This window comes from Ptychodera flava, chromosome 15, assembly GCF_041260155.1.
Source record: "Ptychodera flava strain L36383 chromosome 15, AS_Pfla_20210202, whole genome shotgun sequence".
In the NCBI taxonomy this organism is placed as follows: Eukaryota; Metazoa; Hemichordata; class Enteropneusta; family Ptychoderidae; genus Ptychodera; species Ptychodera flava.
The window spans coordinates 14009296-14029503 of record NC_091942.1 but is presented as its reverse complement, the minus strand read 5'-3'; the positions used below and the strand labels follow the sequence as shown (position 1 = coordinate 14029503).

Here is a 20208-nt window from a genome sequence, read left to right as displayed (position 1 = left end):
TCGCTCTGTCACATTACTGTTCACTCTACCGTGGTTTGACCCGGCTCCGACCGAGCCTGCCAGGAGATCGGTCAGTCCGGTTGTTGACGATTAAATTGATCAATAATTATAGCATTATAGCATCTCTCTCTCTCTCTCTCTCTCTCTCTCTCTCTCTCTCTCTCTCTCTCTCTCTCTCTCTCTCTCTCTCTCTCTCTCTCTCTCTCTCATATTGAATCGCCTAAATATGACTCAAGCACTTCAACCCTCTGTACAAGTGACAATTTCTAAAAAATGAATGCTTCTTACCTTAATGAGAAGTACTTCAAATACCAAAATGAAGCATTGTGGCAACCATTGTGTAACTGCAGTTTGATTTTATGGATTATTTTTTCGACGTAGAAAGTATCTATTAAAACGGATATGTTGCTGTCATTATGTCGTCGCCATTGGAACAATTTCTCATTTTCCACGTTGCCAGTATATTGTCTCAACGCCTTGTGACTCACTTTTGAGGTTGACTAAACGTCACACTTGGTTACGTGGGACCATCGCATATAGAGAGGTTATTTTAGAAGTTTATCGCCAAAGAAGAACTTTAAGAGTTATTGTGTTGTCTGACAAGTTCAGTCGAAGGACAAGGGAATAAACTGTAGTGTAGTGACATACCCAGTAACAAGGAAATCGCAACGGTTTACACTGCATGAAAACCCAAAAATACTTACTGTATTAACATGGATTATTGCCTGTATTTTAGCTGAAGAGTGCATATACAGATGAATACAGTCAAGAATCCATTTTTTGTATTCAGCAGCCTGTATTCATGTGGATTCATGTGAATTCACGTGTATTATACTATAATACAGGCAACTCATTAATGTGAATTTATCTGAATAATTGGGTGTTCATGCAGTGTTAAAAGGGGCAACGCCTGCACTCCATGCGTGACGCTATTCATGCGACAGCCTCGTATATATGTACCTATCTTCATTTTAATAGCTTTTTGTTTGTTTAAGTTGCATTTAGTTAATTTGGAGCACATGAATTAATTTTGCTATGCAAATTCGACAACAGCGCGTTCACATAATATGATGAGCACTGTTTGGTGGTGACTAGATCCCTAGATTGGTGAGAAATAACGCAAAACACAACCGTTTGCGGAACCTCGAATTGCATACATTCCCCTGTTGCTGATCACACCATGCAAGCAGGGTAATAAATTCACGCTCAACGCGCAAAGCTGCCACGAACAGCAGTCTGCAGTGTATATAGTAAGCAAAAATATAAACACAAATAACAACGTAAATTTCACGTTGCAAAGGGCAAGAATGAAGCATTCTTTAAAATCTTTAGGGCGATGGAAAATGTTGATATGCAATGATCAAAGACGTATTTTTCGATTCTTTTTATGCGCCCTGGAAAAAGTATTGAAAATATACTGTCAACAGATAAATGGCCATCGGTAATTATTTTACTGTATTCCACCATCATGTTAGTGCATTTCTTGGTCGGTAGCGTTCGCAACATTCGCAGCGTTTGTACACGATTAATTAATAATGGACCATTTCGCAATCCTTTGCGAATATGATAGAACGTTCAGCTCAACAAGTATCCTATAAGCCTTTATGTGATTTGTATTCACCAAAACCCACTTTCGGTTTATAGTCACTCTATACAGGTTGACGGACTCTCGTTTAAACGAGAAAACTTGTGCAGACTCTGAATTTGAATGGGCAAATTTATAGATAAAGGATATTAGCCATGCATCATCCGAGAATTCGAAAGAAATGTTAAATGGACGAGATGGAAACCGACACAAAATGAACCAAAATCGAACTTCTAGGCTGCAAAATGGCCGCCATTAAATGACAAAGTGATATACGTCCTACAGAGGGAGAGGTCGTCCGCAAAAACATCAACATGTCGTATTTATAGACTTCATATTTTGATCAGCGCGAAGAACACTTACACTTTTATTATTAAATTGTGAATACTTCAAGACATCACTGTGGAGTTATATGGTCCTTATACAGGGAACGACGTACAGTTGGTTACCGGCCCAATGTTTCCACACTCCAAACCCGATACACTATGGGCCTAATAGTTTCCAGCAGGAAAAACTCAGTAATATCATTGATGGTTTAGGTCAATCATCTTTCTTCGTTTCCTCTCTGCCAATCTAATTCCTCTGAACTTGGTGTCCGGAAAACGGTGATTAACAGCTATGACAAATGCATATTCTCTGGTGTAGAATATGAACTCACGGAAAAGAGTCGTCAAAATCGTCCCCTAAATTACCCGTGCTTACAAGCCTCGCCCCGAAAAACAAAATGTTGTTAAGAGTATTATCAAAATTTGTCAAGGCACAAAGACATATTTGCTCATATTTTCTTTGAAATTTTATTAGGTCTAAAGTTAAGGTGGACTGCACAGGGCCGGGTGGAAAGCCTTGCAAAAAATCTGCTTAATATTTCAATATTGGCAACATATCCAAGTTGTTTTTGTCTTTAGCTTAAAATCAAGAAACAAACTTGGATTCACTATTTCTACTTTTATTAAGAATTCAAATTTTACTCATAGAGTCGACGCAGAGATATGCAAACTATTTTGAGCTCAAGTACTTGTAAATTTCTTACCGAAATAAATCGCGATTCGGATTTTTCCATTAACCTACCAGGCGTCCAAGGGGGACACGGAGAGCGAACTATGGTGTGCCGCTTGCCGGCAGAGCAGCGCCAGAATCGTTCAAGATGGGTAACCATATGCAAAAATAACATTGCTGTCATTTTCTTTAAAATTGCACTTTCAGGTCTACATAGTGTAGAAGAAGTACAACATCGTGCGCTTTGATTTTATTCAGTTCACACTGTCCTCCAACTCGCATCCTGTAAATCGGACATAATGTGCGATGTTTAGGTGAATGCGAAGGGGGAAAGAAATTTATGTATAGAGTGCAGCAAAGCGTTACAAACATAATATCTTATAGTTTGAAATAACGTTGATATGAGGAAATTATGATGGAACGCGACAGACAGGCTGGTGTTGGTATGCTTGTATAGGAGATAAACCGTAAACAAAGTTAACTGCAATCGTTGACATTGACAGGGATTCAGTACTCACGGAAGGAGGTCACTACTGAGGCTGAATGAACGCTTCCGTGAAAATGAAAATGAAACTAGCCAGGCACTTAACACTAATTGCCACTGCTAGAAGCAGTGCGCGCTATTAGGAGAGCGCCATCAACATACTGCTGGCGATGCAAACTGCATCGGTTGAATGAAGCGGATTGGTTTACAGGTACAATCCATCCCTTGGTCTCGTTCCAGGTCAGTTTCAAGTACTGACATAGAAGTCACTGCAAAGGCCCGCCAACACAGAGGCGTACCGTCGAAATGATAACACGGTGTTGAGAGTCTGTATCCATATTGCTCAACCAGCTCCCATACTCATACACATTGATTTTCTTGGATGAGTTTTCTGCAAATATTAATTTCGGATTGTAAGATAATCGACTTGTATTTAATCCCATTTAATCATAACCCTGCAAATACCAGAGGGCGTGTGTGAGGGAGCGTGGGTGCGCAATATATTGCATTCTCGCGAGCCAAAGAATGATTTCCGCTCCACGGACCTACGCAAAAATATTTTATAGGCAACGCAAAGCTGTTGCCGTAAAGGGGTGCGTGTTTTACGAAGATGAATATATGGTAAAAGCTGCCGACACAGGGTGAAGTTCTCTGACCTTCCGCCCAGTAGTCGACCGATTATAAAATTGTCACCACTATGAACCGACGTCGAGTGTAAAACTATGGTAGTTTCGATGTCATGATTTTATTTCTTATCAAAATTGATAATCACTAATAGGAGGTCAGGAAGCCGTTATGATTGACGTCATGATATCGTGATTTTATTTCTTATCAAAATTGGTAACTATAGGATGTTAGGGAGCTGTCATCATTTCCTGACGGAAGAATAAGGGAAGGGGGAAGGGTGAGGTGAGTCAAAAAAAAGATAATCAAGTCACGTGAGTTACTAAAATACTTATAAACACACAGGAGGTTACACAAACTTGTTTCGCTGTCACATTTGTTCTATGCGTCGATAAATGACGTTGTTTTAACATCAAATTTTCAACGGTTTCGGTATCAAGGGGGAGGGATTCCCCTCTTGACCCCCAATGTATTCATTGATTTACAGCTGCCTTTATATCGAAAACACATGTACTAATAATGCAGAGACTACAAACACCACATCTTGCTTCAAACTTGCACCTCACAGGGTAAGTTTAAATTAGGGATGGACCATTTGATATCCTGGGGGTCTGGAAGATTGATGAGGTAGCATTACTTTTTTTTACTTTATTCACTGTACATTGTTTTTCACACTCTCCCACCGTTTTTGTCAAGCCTTCTCTGGCTGATTTTTTTAAAATTGACATTTGCTGGGAATCTTTTTTCCCTCGAAAATATTTAAGATCCCCCAGGATATCAAACGGTCTACCCCTTAGTATAGATTCAGTGTTTAAAGTGTATATAAATGTATGTTTAATGCACAGCTTTAACCCTTTTTCTACCAAGCATTATCACTTTCCGATAGTTGTCAAATCAGAAGAAAAGCGGTAGTATTGAGCCAAAACCTAGAGTATTTTCAACTATTGATATTTCATAGCAGGTTTAATTAGGTAAACCATGTTTACTAGTACCTATGTTGTCAGGGCCTTCAAATGTCGAAGTCTTTGTTAACCGGGACAAATATTATGCCTTGCCAGCTTTAACCAACTTGACCTGACGGTGATTTGAACTTTACGGGATAAGGGTTATACTTGTGACTGGACCAGTGGAGGATAGATGTGATTTAGTCTAAGTCTTCTAGATATCTCTAAGAGACACTTCAAACGTTATATTTTCAAACACGCAGCGTCGGGAGGGAGATCTCCTCCTGGCAAATTCTTCAAAGCTTCTTGCTTATCGAACATCAGTTAGAGATATGTTCCTGTTTATAATCTCTTAATTTACTTTAAGCTGTCCCAGTACTCTGTAGCTTTGACTAAACATTAAAGATTAATCCTACAGAAGTCAGAGGATATACAAGACGAGTGTGTCAGTTTTTGATAATGTAGTTTTGGAATGATACATCAATAATCTTAAGTAAATACCTGTACATATTGGTCACTCAAGGGACCAAGAAAAAGTGACCACTATATAGAGGTGGCATTTCTGCAGAGGATGCGTTGTGTACTGATGAATGGTGAATTTTGGCAAAGATAACAGCAATAATGAAAATTAATATCACACGCCTCTTAAAACTATGATAAATGCATTTAATTTCTGAAGCAGTTGTGATACAGACACAAAGTCAGTGAAAGTGGATTCATTTCTTGCTTTCAGCACAGTCCCTCAACTGTGCTTTCAGTCTAAGAAATTGTTGACAAAGCTCATTGGGAGTCAGATGTGTCAACCATGATTTCACACAAATTTTGTACCAAATACTAGTACATAAATACCATGGATACATAAGATACATACATGGATACACACATACATACATACATACATACATACATACATACATACATACATACATACATACATACATACATACATACATACATACATACATACATACATACATACATACATACATACATACATACATGGGGAGAGGGGGGGGGCTACTGAAAATTTCTGAATGCCCGAGTCATTTCTTCCGACCACCTGCCTGCCATAAATGAAGACTGATGATGCCATAAATGGTGACCTTACATTCCGGCCGGGCAACACGGTATATGATTGCTGGCGGTACTTCATACGGTCTATGGAGCAGGGTCTATCGCAATTGCAACTTGCGAGAATTATAGACACGTTTTAATAAAGATAGCAACGAACAGATTCAACCATATCGTAAAAGTCTGATTTCAATACATTTAATTCATTTACAATTTGCAGACACTAGGAAAGTCAGGAGTTTAGAAATTATGGTACTAATATACCGGTACGTACAAACAGACACCGGACAACTTCCATCCCTATGGCCATTCTTTTGCCTTATTTATGGACCATTAGACCTTGGGAGGGGGTGGTCACAATGAAATTGTGAAAATTTTTTTTTACTATTGTAAATTTCTGATTTTTTTTTCCAATCGAGATTAGCTGTGCAATTTTTTTTTTTCAGAGTAAATTTTCAGATTTATAATTTTTTTTCATTCGTCGCTGTCTGAAGATAAAGAGGGCAAACATGTGGTGCCAAGCACCACAAGCGGCCACGCAAGCGGTCACTGGGAAGAGGTCAGGAGAGGGGTGTCCCCCTGCTGCTGTTGGAGCTTTTGAAAAATAGAGATTAAAATGGTGTTATTTGGTGGCACTTGGGGAGTATTTTTGCGGGGGGAGGTCAGGAGGGGATGTCCCCCTCCTGCTGTTGGAGCTTTTGAAAAATAGAGATAAAAATGGTGTTATTTGGTGGCACTTTGGGAGCATTTTTTCGGATTACACATCTTCCTCTGAAACATGGTCTTCTTGCTCCTCAGTAGCTTCCTATAGTTTTGAAAATTGACTATTTTGGTTTCCTGGCTTCCCTTTCTACTGCGTGGTGAAATGCCTACATTCACCCCACCAAACATCATGCATATCTCATGATTTACAATTGATTTTGACAAGCTGAGAAGCTAAAATAAGCTAAATAATATAGTGAAATTTGCATATTTGTGTTTTTAGAGCAATTGTTGCCCTTTTTTGATCAAAACATCTATTTCTCTGTAGCAGCATGTCCAAATTGATTGGATGTGTATAGATGTGTTGAAATTTCAATATTTGTCTTTTTGGGCAATTTATGCCATTCATGGTAAATGGTAAAAAAAATCTGTATTCTCTGAAAGGGCTTGTCCAATTTCTTTGAAATTTGCTACACAAAAACGATTAACCATGAAGATTTATTCAGTATTTGCTATCGAGAAACTTTCAAAGTTCAACCCTTTCATGTGTTTTTGTGTTGGGATTTGTTGGATAGATGGCATTCTACGTAGTGTATTGTTGAATGTTAAAACATGTGTTGCTGTTGTTTTTTGAGGCTGTTTTTTGAGAAAAAAGAATTGAAAATGCCTTTTTAAAAGCAAAATAATACATAATGACTTGATATGTTGTTTTATCATTATTGACGTGTTTCTACTTGTTCACCATTCTTGCATTCATCATTGTAATAAAATGCTGTGAAAAAATGAAACTGATGTGGCCTGCATCTGTTTACCTTTATCTTAAAAGGCAAATACAACTTTTGTCTTGACAACCATACCATAGTTTCAATGTTTTACCTAGTGTACCTGCTTGGTTTGTACGCAGGAAACAAGTAGAAAACAGGCTCTATAATTTCATAATTTTCAAGTGATCAGAATACAAAAGTCCTGAAAAGATAAGATAATCACAACTTCCAGTATAAGGGATACAGTCACTCTAAATGTATAAATTAAAATTAAAATGTGCCGGGAGGATGTATTAAAATACAGAAAGTTGCTTACTGTCGGTAAAATCTAAAAAAATTTCAAAATTTTAAAGACTTTTGCAGATTTTTTTTTTTACGCCTTTGTCTTCTTATTTATTTTTTTTATTTTGCAAACTAGTTTGAAGATTTTTTTTTTCCTAACTTTCTGCTCTGAAATTTTTTTTTCTGTTTTTGACCACCCCCTCCCAAGATCTAATGGTCCGTCCCTTATTTATGTCAACTAGAAGCAAAAAAAGGGGGAACAATAAAATAAGATTGTGACTGCTAGGTATTGTGAAACTAGAGAATATCTTTGAAATGTGACCTTACCTGCAAAATCACCTTCATCATTTTTTTCTGAGGAATTTTTTCCCTTTAATTTGACACCGGATACAATTTATCACCAAACATTAGAAAGCGCGATGAAATATTCAATTGTTCCCATTTAAACATAATCTGAATAATTTCTGTATATCCATTCCAATGAACCCTCTCACAAAATTTCAACGCAACATGGCGAGTGGTTCCCGGGAAACGATTTTATGACCAAAATTGACAAAAACATCCAGTTAAGATAATACAGCATTGATAAAAGGTAGTTATAACATAAACATAACAACCTTTTCGTTCACCTTACGAAAGTCCACGGTACCATTTAAACTTAAAAGTAATTATAACTTACATTTAAAAAAAACTCTGGGCAAACAAAAACTGCACGCATGATTCTTTTATTATATTATTATTTATTTTTAGTTATTTATTTATTTAAACAAATACATAAATACATAAAACTTTGATTACACTGTTTGCAAGAGTAAAAGAATCAAGTTTTAGGGAAGTCTCATTTTTCACCTTGACACGCTCACAAGACAAGAATACATATTTCGGTAAACCTGATTTCATCACGGATGAATGCTTGAGCTTTATCTCGTAAAAGAACAAACGATTAAAACAAGAAGGGGGACAGCTTGATCAGGTAAAGGCTTGGGAATCTTGGTTGCAGTTACATGTTACGCGTGTTGAAAACAAACTACGTGACTCACCGTCTCCCTATGTTGATACCTACGGCCATCCCAATTTGGGCCGCCCTCTTGTGGCAATCGGTAAGTGTGTATTGTTTATCGCAGAGCTCATTGCAGTAGCTAGAATTGGTGGCGTCTCCACAGATTTACAAATTTGGTTTCTAGTAGTGATGCTCTGGTTGAATTGCTCTGTCAATTGGACAACAGAGGGTGATGTAACACAAGCTTACTTTCTCATTCACGTACAACTTGCTAGCTGATGTCAACGTTGAGCAATATAATGACGGGAGTACACAGATAATATTAATAAAGAAATGGAGAGATACAACTGAGTTTAGTACTTGCCTTGCCGGTTCCTGTAATCGGTAATACCATGTTCCCCCAACCCGTAAGAATTGGTACACGAACAGTAAAGTAAAGGCGATGTAAAATTGTCCATATAAAGCCACTGAGGGTACCACCGCTCTAATTTTATTATTACCTATCAGCATCAAAACCTCTCCTGTTTTAATCCCTCTTGGTAACATACATAGCAGTCATCTCATGTCTATGAAAGTGAGCTACACAATTGTAATTTCGTTGCGCCATCACGCTTGATGGCAGTAAGGAATGGACCATAGGTATTGGGAAAGGGATGGTCAAAAATATTTTTTTTCTTTTCAGACCAAAAAAGTAGGGAAAATCTTCAGACTAGTTTGCAAAATAAAAAAATCAGAACGCAAAAAAAAAGAGAGATAAATCTGAGTTTACTTTGAAAAGAAATAGCAAATCATGACTCACTTGGAAAATTTTTTTTCGAAAATTTACAATTGTAAAAAAAATATTCACAACCTGGGTTGTGACCACCCCCACTTCCAAGATCTAATGGTCCGTCCCTAACGTAATACCAGAGACGAATCATGCAGCAGGTGACACTGTCTCGATCAAAACTTTTAGGGGGGCGCTACACACTGCCGCCACCAACCCCCCCCCTCACTTTAGAGACAAATTTCATGTAGGATAATTTTCTTTCAGTCTTGTCAAAAACAGGCGTATTGAACACTAGATCTTTTACATTTGTCCGAGTAGTTTAACTTTGATGGACTTTTTTTAATGCTTCCCCGTTCACATTTTTACGTTCTCTGGCATGTTGAGCATCAGTGGAGAGGGATAGCTTGTAACGTTTGAGGTTTTCAAATGTTTTTTAATGTCAACTATTTTCTTCTTCAAAGTTCTCTAGGAAGTAGAATGGATACTTCTTGTAGACATACAAACTAAGAAGTGGTGAAAAGATCAAACCTTTACAATAGGTCCCCTGATGATGCTACTGTCACGTCAAACAGGTAAAGAAACTTGGCAGGACGCGCATGAACTTAGTAAACTGATCTTTTCATCATAAAAGTGGAGAGCAATATGTGTTGCAAATACATGTACACGGGAACTCCATTTGTCTTCAAACCTGCTGGGAGGTATTCAGTATGAGCATGGAGGTAGAAGGAGACTACATTGTACGAGGCAAACTTGACATTGCTTCCAATAGGAAGCGGTGTTTGATGCCCAATTATGGGTGTTCCTTTGAATGTATTTGCAATTTTGAAACAATTGCAGAAAAAAATTAATATTAAATTTTGTCGGCAAATAATGATATAAAAGATAAACTGATTACCAAGTTCTCTAAGGTAGAGCAGTCTACCAGGACTTGAAAAGGGCAATTCAAAATCTCTTGCAATACACACACCCTTACTTTCTTACTATCCCTTTGGTCAGTTTACACAAAGAAATACAGACTGACACATTCAAAGTTTTTGTACATTTTTAATTCCCCTTTCAATATCAAAGTTGGAATGTAACAAAATGTCATTAACCAAGGGAGCACAGCTCGAATGGTGATAGTTTATATCACACATTTGAATACTCATGATCTTCCCAAAAAATTCTCCGTGAAAAAAAAACCCATATGAATGTACAGAAGAGGACAGTAAATGGAAGAAACTATAATCTAATATATTCTATGTGAGAAAGATGGAAGGTGTAATGCAAAGTGGAAAATGTGACAAAATATAGAACAAACTTAAATCTCTGATTTGTAAAAATAATGATTGTACAAAAAGTGGTTCTTCTTTGAAAGAAATCCACACTAAATTTCATAAGAAGTTGAAATGTTAAGTTTTTGTTTAGTTGGAAGGTTTACATCCAGATCTGATGTACAGTTTGTTTGTAGAGACAGAAATTGTTGACCTCTACTTGACTGAAGATTCTTGAAGTGACAATATATGCAGGGTTATATTTTAGATGTAACAATCAATGCCCTCTCTGAAATACCACCAAGGACCCACAAAATGACGTCATTTACAGAGCTTGGGTTGCATTGTCAGAATGAAATAACATTCTTGGTTTCATTTCTCTTGTGTCAATGAAAACATCACAAAGTCTACATCAAATGCTGAAAAAAAACCTTGTTTTCTTGTCAATATTATGTAAAAGGTTTCTTCAAGAATGAGCGATTGCATTTCTGCTGAGCTATGATATTGCAACAGTTGCCAATTGAGAATTTTTATTTCAATACACATCGTTTGTGTACTCTAAATATCAAATCTCTCAAAGATATGATTTGCACAGTACTACAAGTCCTAACTCCTTTTTTCCTCCCTATTTCCATTACTACAGGTCCAACTGTGCCAAAGGCAAACAGTGTCGAGGTACCAAAATATGGGAGGTGAAAGGGGTCACGTTGGTAAATAGTCGGGGGGCACAGAAGCTTAGAATGAAAATCCTCCCTGAGGAACAGTGACAGCGTCGGCACTGAACTTGTATGCGGTATTGTCTGTGGTATCTGGGGCAATGGCGTCATCTTCATCCTCCTGCAGAATAAAACAAATACAACTATTTTACACAACTTCACTTAAAGCATACATGGGACTTCATAACGTGTCTGGCTCAAAGCTTGGATTTTTTCTTTTCTTGTTGATAATTCCTCAACCGAACACAGTAGGGATATTGACGGAGGATATTATCATTCCTCTCAATCTATATTTATTTCAGAAACTCTATACACAAAAGTTATGGTGAACACCATTGACAGTGCCCATACAATGAACAGAGCATTTGTTATTTTTGATGTCAATCGGAGAATTTCTTGCAGGAATGCAAGACAGGACTGTCTATTGACTTACAAACTAACTGTGAGCAAATCTCGTTAAGCTGTGATTCAGAAATTTCTTGTTACTTCTTTACATGCAGACATTACACCCACAATCCATAATTATTAAATGTCAAAAAATTCTATCATAGCCCATTGCTAGAGTGATGAACCAATTGAAAATGAAGAGAATTATCAAGACTGGGAGGTCTACTACATGAGGGTGTGCCCTCAAAGCCACTAATCATCCAGTACAGATGGTATCATTGTCTAAAATCTTTGAGACACAAGGGACTCTAGAGGGCAGCGCACTTACCTCTCCTGAGAAGAACTTGTCAATCAAACGCAAGGCAGCCTCATAGACTTCCTCGTTCTCATGGTGCTGTAATGATTCCAATTTTTCAAGACCACCAGCCTCTTCAATCATCAGGCACACAGTGTCCACCTGGTTGCCTTTGCTAGCAGCCTGAAAGTGTAGAAGACACAATAAGTCTAGTTCAGTTGCTCATTTGTCCATCTCATCAGGGTAGTATATCCCAAAGGAGATCATGAGAATAAGTGTCTTGTGTTTCACAAAGTTGCCATTCTTTATGCCAAGCAGTACTAAGATCTAGAAAAACTGACAATGGAAATTAATGCCTATATACGATATCAAGATGTGTGCAAGCTTCTTTACTTTACCATGTTAGTCTTTTGGAAAAGCTGATAACTGCATCAGCTATTCATTTATTTTGTTATGTATCAGTGTTATTTAATCAACTTTCTAAATTTGTTTTTTTCTGTGGATGGGCTACATATATGCATGCTTTTCAACATCTCTTTCTACATGTACGTGAACTAGAGAAATACGGAAGACTGTCTTTTCTCATTCAATGCCTTTTCCTTCCTTCTGCAGTTTATGTTCAAGTACTTAGAACTCATCCATTTTAAATAAAACTGTTTACCCGCTCTGCATATTGAAGGAAGTTGCAAACTAGGGGGGTGGGGGTGTCTGGACCTACCAATAGAATATTGCCAATTGCATCCAGGATGACAAGGGCAACCTTGGCTTCCTTGACAACCATGAGGTCACAGAGGGGCTGGAGCACACCGGCTTGAACCAAGTAAAATATTTGTTCAACGGATCCTCCTGAGGTGTAGTTAGTGACAGCCCAGATTGCCTCTTTCTGACTCTTGTAATCACCCTGCAAGAATAATAGACAGTGGAATGCAGTCAGTTAAACTTACATGTCCATGAAAGCTTCCTGGCCAGAAATAATCCTCGCAGAGATTTTGCACAAAAAATGACATGTTGTCCTAGCCAAACTGTATCAAAGATAAGTCCAGTACTATGGCCAGTCACTCAACCACTATGAAGTAAAATGGCATAATATGATCATTTACTAATGTGTTCTGATGATATCACTTGAGATAAACACCTTCCTTTCATATATATAAAACTGACTTGAAAGTTCATATGAGAATAATGTGAAGCAGAGATATGTTAACCAATTTCTGCTGATGAGGTCAAGACAGTACAGAATTTTGTCTCTCACATTATTTGCTCTGTGATATCGTCAACTTGCCATTATCTAAGAAGATAACCTGTAAAAACCCCACACGTTTGATGAAAATATGTACATGTCCACCATTACACGTTGGTTTTTTTGTGAGAAAACGTTCTACTCTGAATGTGAACTCACCTTTTGAAGCACCTGGACAATGAGCGGTACAAGTTCACAGTCAATGACAGCTTTAATCTGGTGCATGTTGCCGGCTGTGACATTACTGACGGTCCACGCCGCCTCTTTTTGGATTGTCTTTTTGGGATGTTGGAGTAGGATCTTGAAGTTTGGCAGAACACCTGAGTCAATGACAGCCTGGATAGACAAAAAACAACTGGTATTCAAAATAAACAGCACACTAAATGGTGTAAATTTTGGGCAAAAAGGTAAACTTTGCACATTATACAGAGTGTATGTATTTATAACAGCTTAATAAATTTTCAGATTAACGACAAATTTTGATGGACGAATTCTGAGTAAATATACATGATGTAACTTGATAGTTTTAAACATTACGGTATTTTCAGTACGAGATGGGAAATCTACTGCACCAGTACCACTTTTCGATTTTGAATGTCAGTCATGTATGCAATGAATTCGTACCTGTGTTTGTTCATCTGTGCCGGTCACAATGTTGCCGATGGTTCTCAACGCTGGCGTGATGACTGCATCTTCCTTGCAGGCCAGCAAATCTGACAGTTTTGGCAGTGCTATGTTGTCCACCACGAGCTGGAAGAATTGAAGAAAACGCGTACGTTCAGGCCACTACTGATGCATATAACAATGGTTTACTCAAGAAGTGCAACAACTTGTATCTTTATGTGATAGATTTTACAACACTTGCAGCACACACTGCAGAGCAGAATTATTCAAGAGTGATAATGATACAGAATATTATGTTAAGTTTTTTCATTAAAGTCTGGCAGGAAAGGGTTACACCAAAAGTCAAAATATGCAAAGGGCAAGCATTTTGAAAAAAGAGCAAAAAGCAAAATGGAGACTCAAGTGCATACGGCAGTCAACTTGCAAGGCATCTGGACTTTCCAAAAGTCTGTTCTCCACTAACCTGGATTCTGTCATTTGTACCGTCTGTCAAGTATGAGAGTGCCCAGCAGGTATCTGCCAGTACTTCTCTGTCAGTGTGGTAAATGAGGTGACCCAACGCTGGTAGCATCTGCATCACAGCGTCTACGCTGGGTGGAGGGCTTTTGTTGCGGCAGAGGTTGGACAAGGTCCATGTTACATTTCTGAGGAAAGGGGCAGGGGTCTTGGGGGTTACGAGTGCCAGAAGGGGCTGGACGATGCCGCTGCGAATGACCAGGTCACGGTTGTGTGGGCCATCACCTGTAAAAACAGCATAAAGTAGGCATTTGTTAGCATTATCTTTCTTCCTGTTTCCTTACATAGAGACTGAACTCTGCTATGGTTGTACACCTGGAGGCTTAATGATGAGAAGATTAGCTTGGTAGACTTTTTATCATTCCATTTGTTCAAATTTAGACTACAGGAAACAATACAGGAAAAATAAAGATTGACGATGCCGATGGGTAACAGTAAACCTGAACAAGTTAAAGGTTTTCCAACCACATCTCTCCGACAAATGAAAAATTTCAAACCTGTGTGTGTGTGTGATGATTACTGGACCTACACAAGCAAGAGACATGGGAACAAGGATTCAAATTCAGAGACAATACTTCTACTCCAGAATAAAAAGGACGTGCATGTTCTACAGACTCAGTACGCCCCCCCAAAAAGATCACGTGATGGTGATGCAAACAAACCCATGTGTGTATAAGCACATACGGAAATGCACATATTTCTTTGCGCATTTGCGCAAGTGGGTTTGTTCGTACCTTGGTCCATTCCAATGCCGGGTTTGACCTATTTTTCATCCAATTACGCTGCATTCATCTCAAATAAATCAACGATTTGCTCTGATCTTCTTACAATATATTTATCAAAGGAAGACATACAAAATTCACGAGACGTACAAAATTAACAAATTTTAAATGATGTAAAGTTATGCTTTTCACCTGCAATGTTTCCTAGAGCCCAAACAGCCTGTTCACAGACGTTTTCTTGGCAACTGCTCAGCAATTTGACGAACGAAGGCACTGCATCATGGTCCACGACTGCCTTGGTCTGCTCAGAGGTACCAGACGCAATATTCGTCAGTGCCCAGGCTGCCTCAAATTGAAGTGCCGGACTGTAGGAAAAAAATTATTGTAAAACTTTCAAAACATGTTGCATTATTCAGAGAATCATCTCAGCACATTACATTACGAAAATGCAATTTAAGAGGCAAATGTCAAAAATCTGTCACAGCTACATGTAACAGTTTATGAAAATAGCCTCCGCACTTGGGTTAGCCTGAAAAATTCCTGTAAAAATAACACAATATGTTTGATCAGGCCACAAAAACAACGTGCCCTCTTATGCTAAGATTTGACCCACTGGTATATATACATATTCTTTTACAAAGAATATGTATATACCAGTAATCCATGCCGTTATATAGATGTCAAGAAACTCTCCAGTAGCAGAGATTGAGTCAAAAGGACTCAGAAATATTGAATTGTTTGAGGGCACACTGACAAAATATTCAGTCACTCCTAGTGATATTTTTCAATCACTTCATGTTTGTCTAAACAATATCAGTTAACATTTATGAAGGTGCAGGATCTCTACTCCTGAGGAAATCGGTTTGAACAAGAAAAGGACCTTAAATTTTTACCTAGGTTACTCATATTGACTGGAGCAGTTTTGAATATACCATTTGTCCATCATGGACATTTATCAATGCATTACGGAATCAATGACTTTTGCAATAAGAGAAAAAAACTTTATGAAGTTGTCCTTCAAAACTTATAAAAGAAATGCAATGAAATGGATATCAGTGTATTTCTTATAAAGATATGCTGGTGGGGGTACTGCCACTTTAAGTCTGGACAAACAAATACAATCTTAGAAATCCTGTAGGTGAAAATACAAGAACACAGTTGACCAACTGCATCATGAAAGTATATATATATATAACACACATAAAAATGACTGGTAAACCCTTGTCACATTTACACAGCTTATTTTGGGGAAAAAATCACTCTGTCTATAAAAGTGATAGGTTGTAGCGTCTTGGCAAAAAGATTTCAACAATTGTGCGTTCAGCTATCACCATTATCTGTCAAAATATCAAACTTTCTCTTACCAATCATTCCTAGCCAGTGATTCTACAAATTTTGGTATAAGTCCAGCATTAATGATTGCATCAAGTGGAGGATTGCGTTCTCGTGACAGCATTTTCCTGTAACGTGGGGAAATATTAATAGTTGATTAAAGCATTCATCGCTGTGTACATGACATGTGATGTTTGTGTCACATTTTACACTGTATCACCAATAAATCTGTGCAACCATGTTCTGGTTGAAGCAAACAAGTTCGACATTTTACAAGTACAGTATATGTCATATGCATTGTCTTATTACACCGAAAATGTGAGATTTGCCTGTTTACAAAAGCTTAGGTCTTCTGTTCATAACAAACTTGTGGATGTAGATTGTAATACATAAGTTACAAGTGAAATGCAAACACTGGGGTGGGGAGGCCAAAGAGTATTAGCTCCACTGTAGAGTCACACTAACCACACACATAAGTTATGCTGTGGAAACTGAATATACATGTATGTAATGTAATGTACCTTTCAGAAGTTCCAACAACCAGCTATTTCAACATCCAGTGTGTTGGGGAAAAATTCAAATCATAATTTTGTCATGGGATTTCTGCTCTTCAACACTTTGGTTCATGGGGAGGGAGGGGTAGGGGGGGGGGGGTCAAGATCAACATACTAAGTATCATCTGTCATGCACAAGTTTAAATTTATCCATAGTCCCTTTACATGATATGGTCTTTATTTACCTGGCAGCCTGTGTAGCCTGTAATTGTTTTTGTGGGTTAGCACTACAGATGTCAGCTTTGATGGCTTCAATGGACATTTGAGCAGAGGCCTGCTTCTGTTCCTGCAGGGGTGCCACTGATTCCTCCTCAATGGTTACATTCCGTCTCTTAAGAAGCTGGTCGTCCTTCTTGGCTTTTCTGAGTTCAACGTTGACGTCTGTTCTTCTCCTTCTCATTTCCTATAATATAAAGATCCAGAGAAGTACAAAATCAAATACTGGATAAAGATCTAGACATTCAGAAATAGAATTGTGGATATTTTTATATTTAAAGGGCCAAGTAACTTTTGATGATTTTTTCACTATTTGTGTTTTTAATGTCTCCTACAATTCTTGTTATGTTGAAACACTGTTTAGCTTGTCAACACAGTGTCTGTATATGTGTAAAATGCTCTGTTGTTGCTTACATTTCAATGATTTTCTACTCTGGTATAAAAAGGTTGTGCCATGTTCTACAGGTTTAGTTTGCCCATGAGTCACGTGATGGCAGTAACACGTGAACTGACATGTACAAACATGTACATGCATTTCTACATGTATGTGCATTTCTGCACATGGTTTTGTTTATGTTGTGGTCCATTCAAACTCATGGTTTTTAACTTTTTCTAGGTCCAGACCAGAATTCACTTCTGAACAAAAACAATGCAGTCTTGCACATCTGCAGGCTGAGTTGACAAGCTGAATAATAACATGGATCTTTAACAATAAGCTTCAGGGATTAGAACAAGAAACTGTAGCTGACGTTAAAAGCACAAACACTGAAAAAAATACAAGTCATGAAAAGTTACAGCTACTGGCCTCAACATACCCCTTGATGGCAAAGGGATTAATATGGCATGATGCCACCTCATACACAGTTGTGTGAGAGTAGAGACATGTGAGATTTGGCAGGTAGCCAATCATTTGAACGACTACTTGTATATAACATGTTGCCAAGGTGAGGTTCCAGATACCGTCCTGTGATTGGTCATCTGCTTTTTTTAAATGGTTGAAAAACACTGTACACATCTACAAGCTGTTTCATGCATTGCTTAAATATGCAGACTGCCACTGCAGAATAGCAGATAGTAATTTTTGTGGCAACTACGGCTTTATTACTATTATACCACAAGCGTTGCTCATCCGTTTCAAATGGCCTGCCAAAAATCTCTTTTCAATACGGATAAACATTACAATCACAGAGATAGTTTAAGAGTTTTGTATTTGTAACATACTGTGATGAATAATGGAACTGAGAATATCATTTGACTCACATCATAACCACGCTAGGTAAACTACATAGAAAATGTTCGATTATTCTCCTTGCAAATGAGTGATTGTAACACATTCTACTCTGGAATATAAGGGACGTGTTGTCTTCTACAGACTCAGTATGCACAAGGGATTAGTTGATGGTGGCACAAACTAATACAAATTTCCTGGTTTTGTCTGTTTGCGGGCCATTTAAATTCTTGGGTTAACTTAACAGGTACAGGGGACTTCTGTGATTGTAAACTGGTGCTAGAAATACTAAGTTGTGAATGGTTATCTTCAGAGTCTCTAGGTATATAAAATGACCGACTGCCAAACACAGTACGAGTGAAATACTCATATTTGGTTCATTGGCACTTTCTTGGTCCATCATGCATGTGACTGACTTCAGTCATTTCAATTCACACATAGTAAAATACTGGTCAATTCAGGTGCACCGGTGCTGCCATGGTCGACTGTTGATCATGGACACACGGGAAACACCATTGGAAAAAATTTAAAAAATCTGATTGTAGAAGACATCAAATTGTGTGTGTCCAGACAGTAGATATTATAACACTGAAAAAATTTTACTGAGGTGCATGAAATCTATTTGATCGGGTCTGCATATCTTACCGCAGCATCACGGCCTTTGTTCTTGAAGGCTTTCAGGCGATCACCGCGATTTTCCTGTGCTGGCATTTTGAAGTTGTGATTTGGTCTACTTCCAGAAATATCGTTATACTTGTAAAATTCCTTCCTGGTTTGCCGCTGGTGATACGAATTTCCTTTGTTCTGTACAGCGGTTTGGTCACAACAGACAAGTTCAAATTTCGACAAGTTGAATTTGTCACCCTGTAAATAAATAAAGTAACGGTCTAGGTCAAGTTTGAATTTTCGATTGTGCCGGAAACCACAAGAAACCAGCTCCCACCACAAAACTTCAAATATGGTGGTCATTTTAATCGCCGTATGGTTAAAATACTGATGAGCATTACATGATATTTTACAATCTTGTGAGCATAACATAGTGTTACCGAAAGGTGGAAGTACGTTGTATACAATTCAAAAAGGTATTGCATAAAGTTTTCATGGCCACGCCATGGCTCACGGTATTACCACCATATTGAAAAGACAAACTTCGGCAAACCAGCATCAACATTGCTCTGAGAACAGAATTTTCTCATTTGTATCCATTACAGTTCACACATACACAGTCGTTCACAAGACTCATGGGCGTAATCATTGCAAGACTCAAGACTGAGTGGATTGGTGACATTTTTTAAAGACCCTACAGTAACTCCATTTTCAGTGAAGATCGCTGCAATGTACCTTTTATCAGAGACAGATGACATACTGCAGCGAAGTTCAACCAACGAACTGGTTAGTAAATTGTCTACACTTGGTATTACCATGGATGTATTACAGGAGGCCGAAAATGCTCCCTTATCTTTACGAACGACATGCTGATCGCATTCACACATTTTAGGGCGATTATCCGGTAGACAATGGATGAAAAATAAATATAGCGGTCCATGTAAAACCAGGTCGATATTATACGATATATACTAATACGGTACCCTTGTGTACATGATAGTGGAATGATGTTTCTGCCCATCTTATTTTACAACGGTAAAACACTGAAAAGTTTGAAATTTACCTGGATAGGAGAGCTCAGAACTGCAGCATGCACACTCGATCGATGTCTTTTTTGAAATGTAACGAGGGATATTTAAAGTTACCTTTTCTGGATTCTGATTGGTCGAAGTGGAAAACAGCCGCGGGGGGCAGTTTCATGGCACTTCAAACAAAGTATATAGTCGCAGATTTCTTTTCAAGAGCTTGTTAATCTAAAATTGAAGACCCGAATTGTTTTTATTTTACTTTTCCTTCAA

At 38.0% G+C, this 20208-nt stretch overlaps 1 protein-coding gene across 1 annotated transcript; it reads right to left on the bottom strand.

Moving 5' to 3' along the window:
- Positions 1–10249: 10249 nt before the first annotated feature.
- On the bottom strand, positions 10250–20055 carry LOC139151236 (importin subunit alpha-1-like). The gene is made up of 11 exons (XM_070723889.1): positions 19974–20055; positions 18950–19168; positions 17046–17263; positions 16339–16434; positions 15167–15339; positions 14200–14477; positions 13737–13862; positions 13272–13448; positions 12591–12773; positions 11906–12055; positions 10250–11311 (listed from the first exon to the last, which is right to left on the bottom strand). Exons 2-11 carry the CDS (start codon positions 19013–19015, stop codon positions 11210–11212), a joined length of 1569 nt encoding a protein of 522 aa, XP_070579990.1. The 5' UTR covers positions 19016–19168; positions 19974–20055; the 3' UTR covers positions 10250–11209.
- Between the last annotated feature and the right edge of the window lie 153 nt (positions 20056–20208).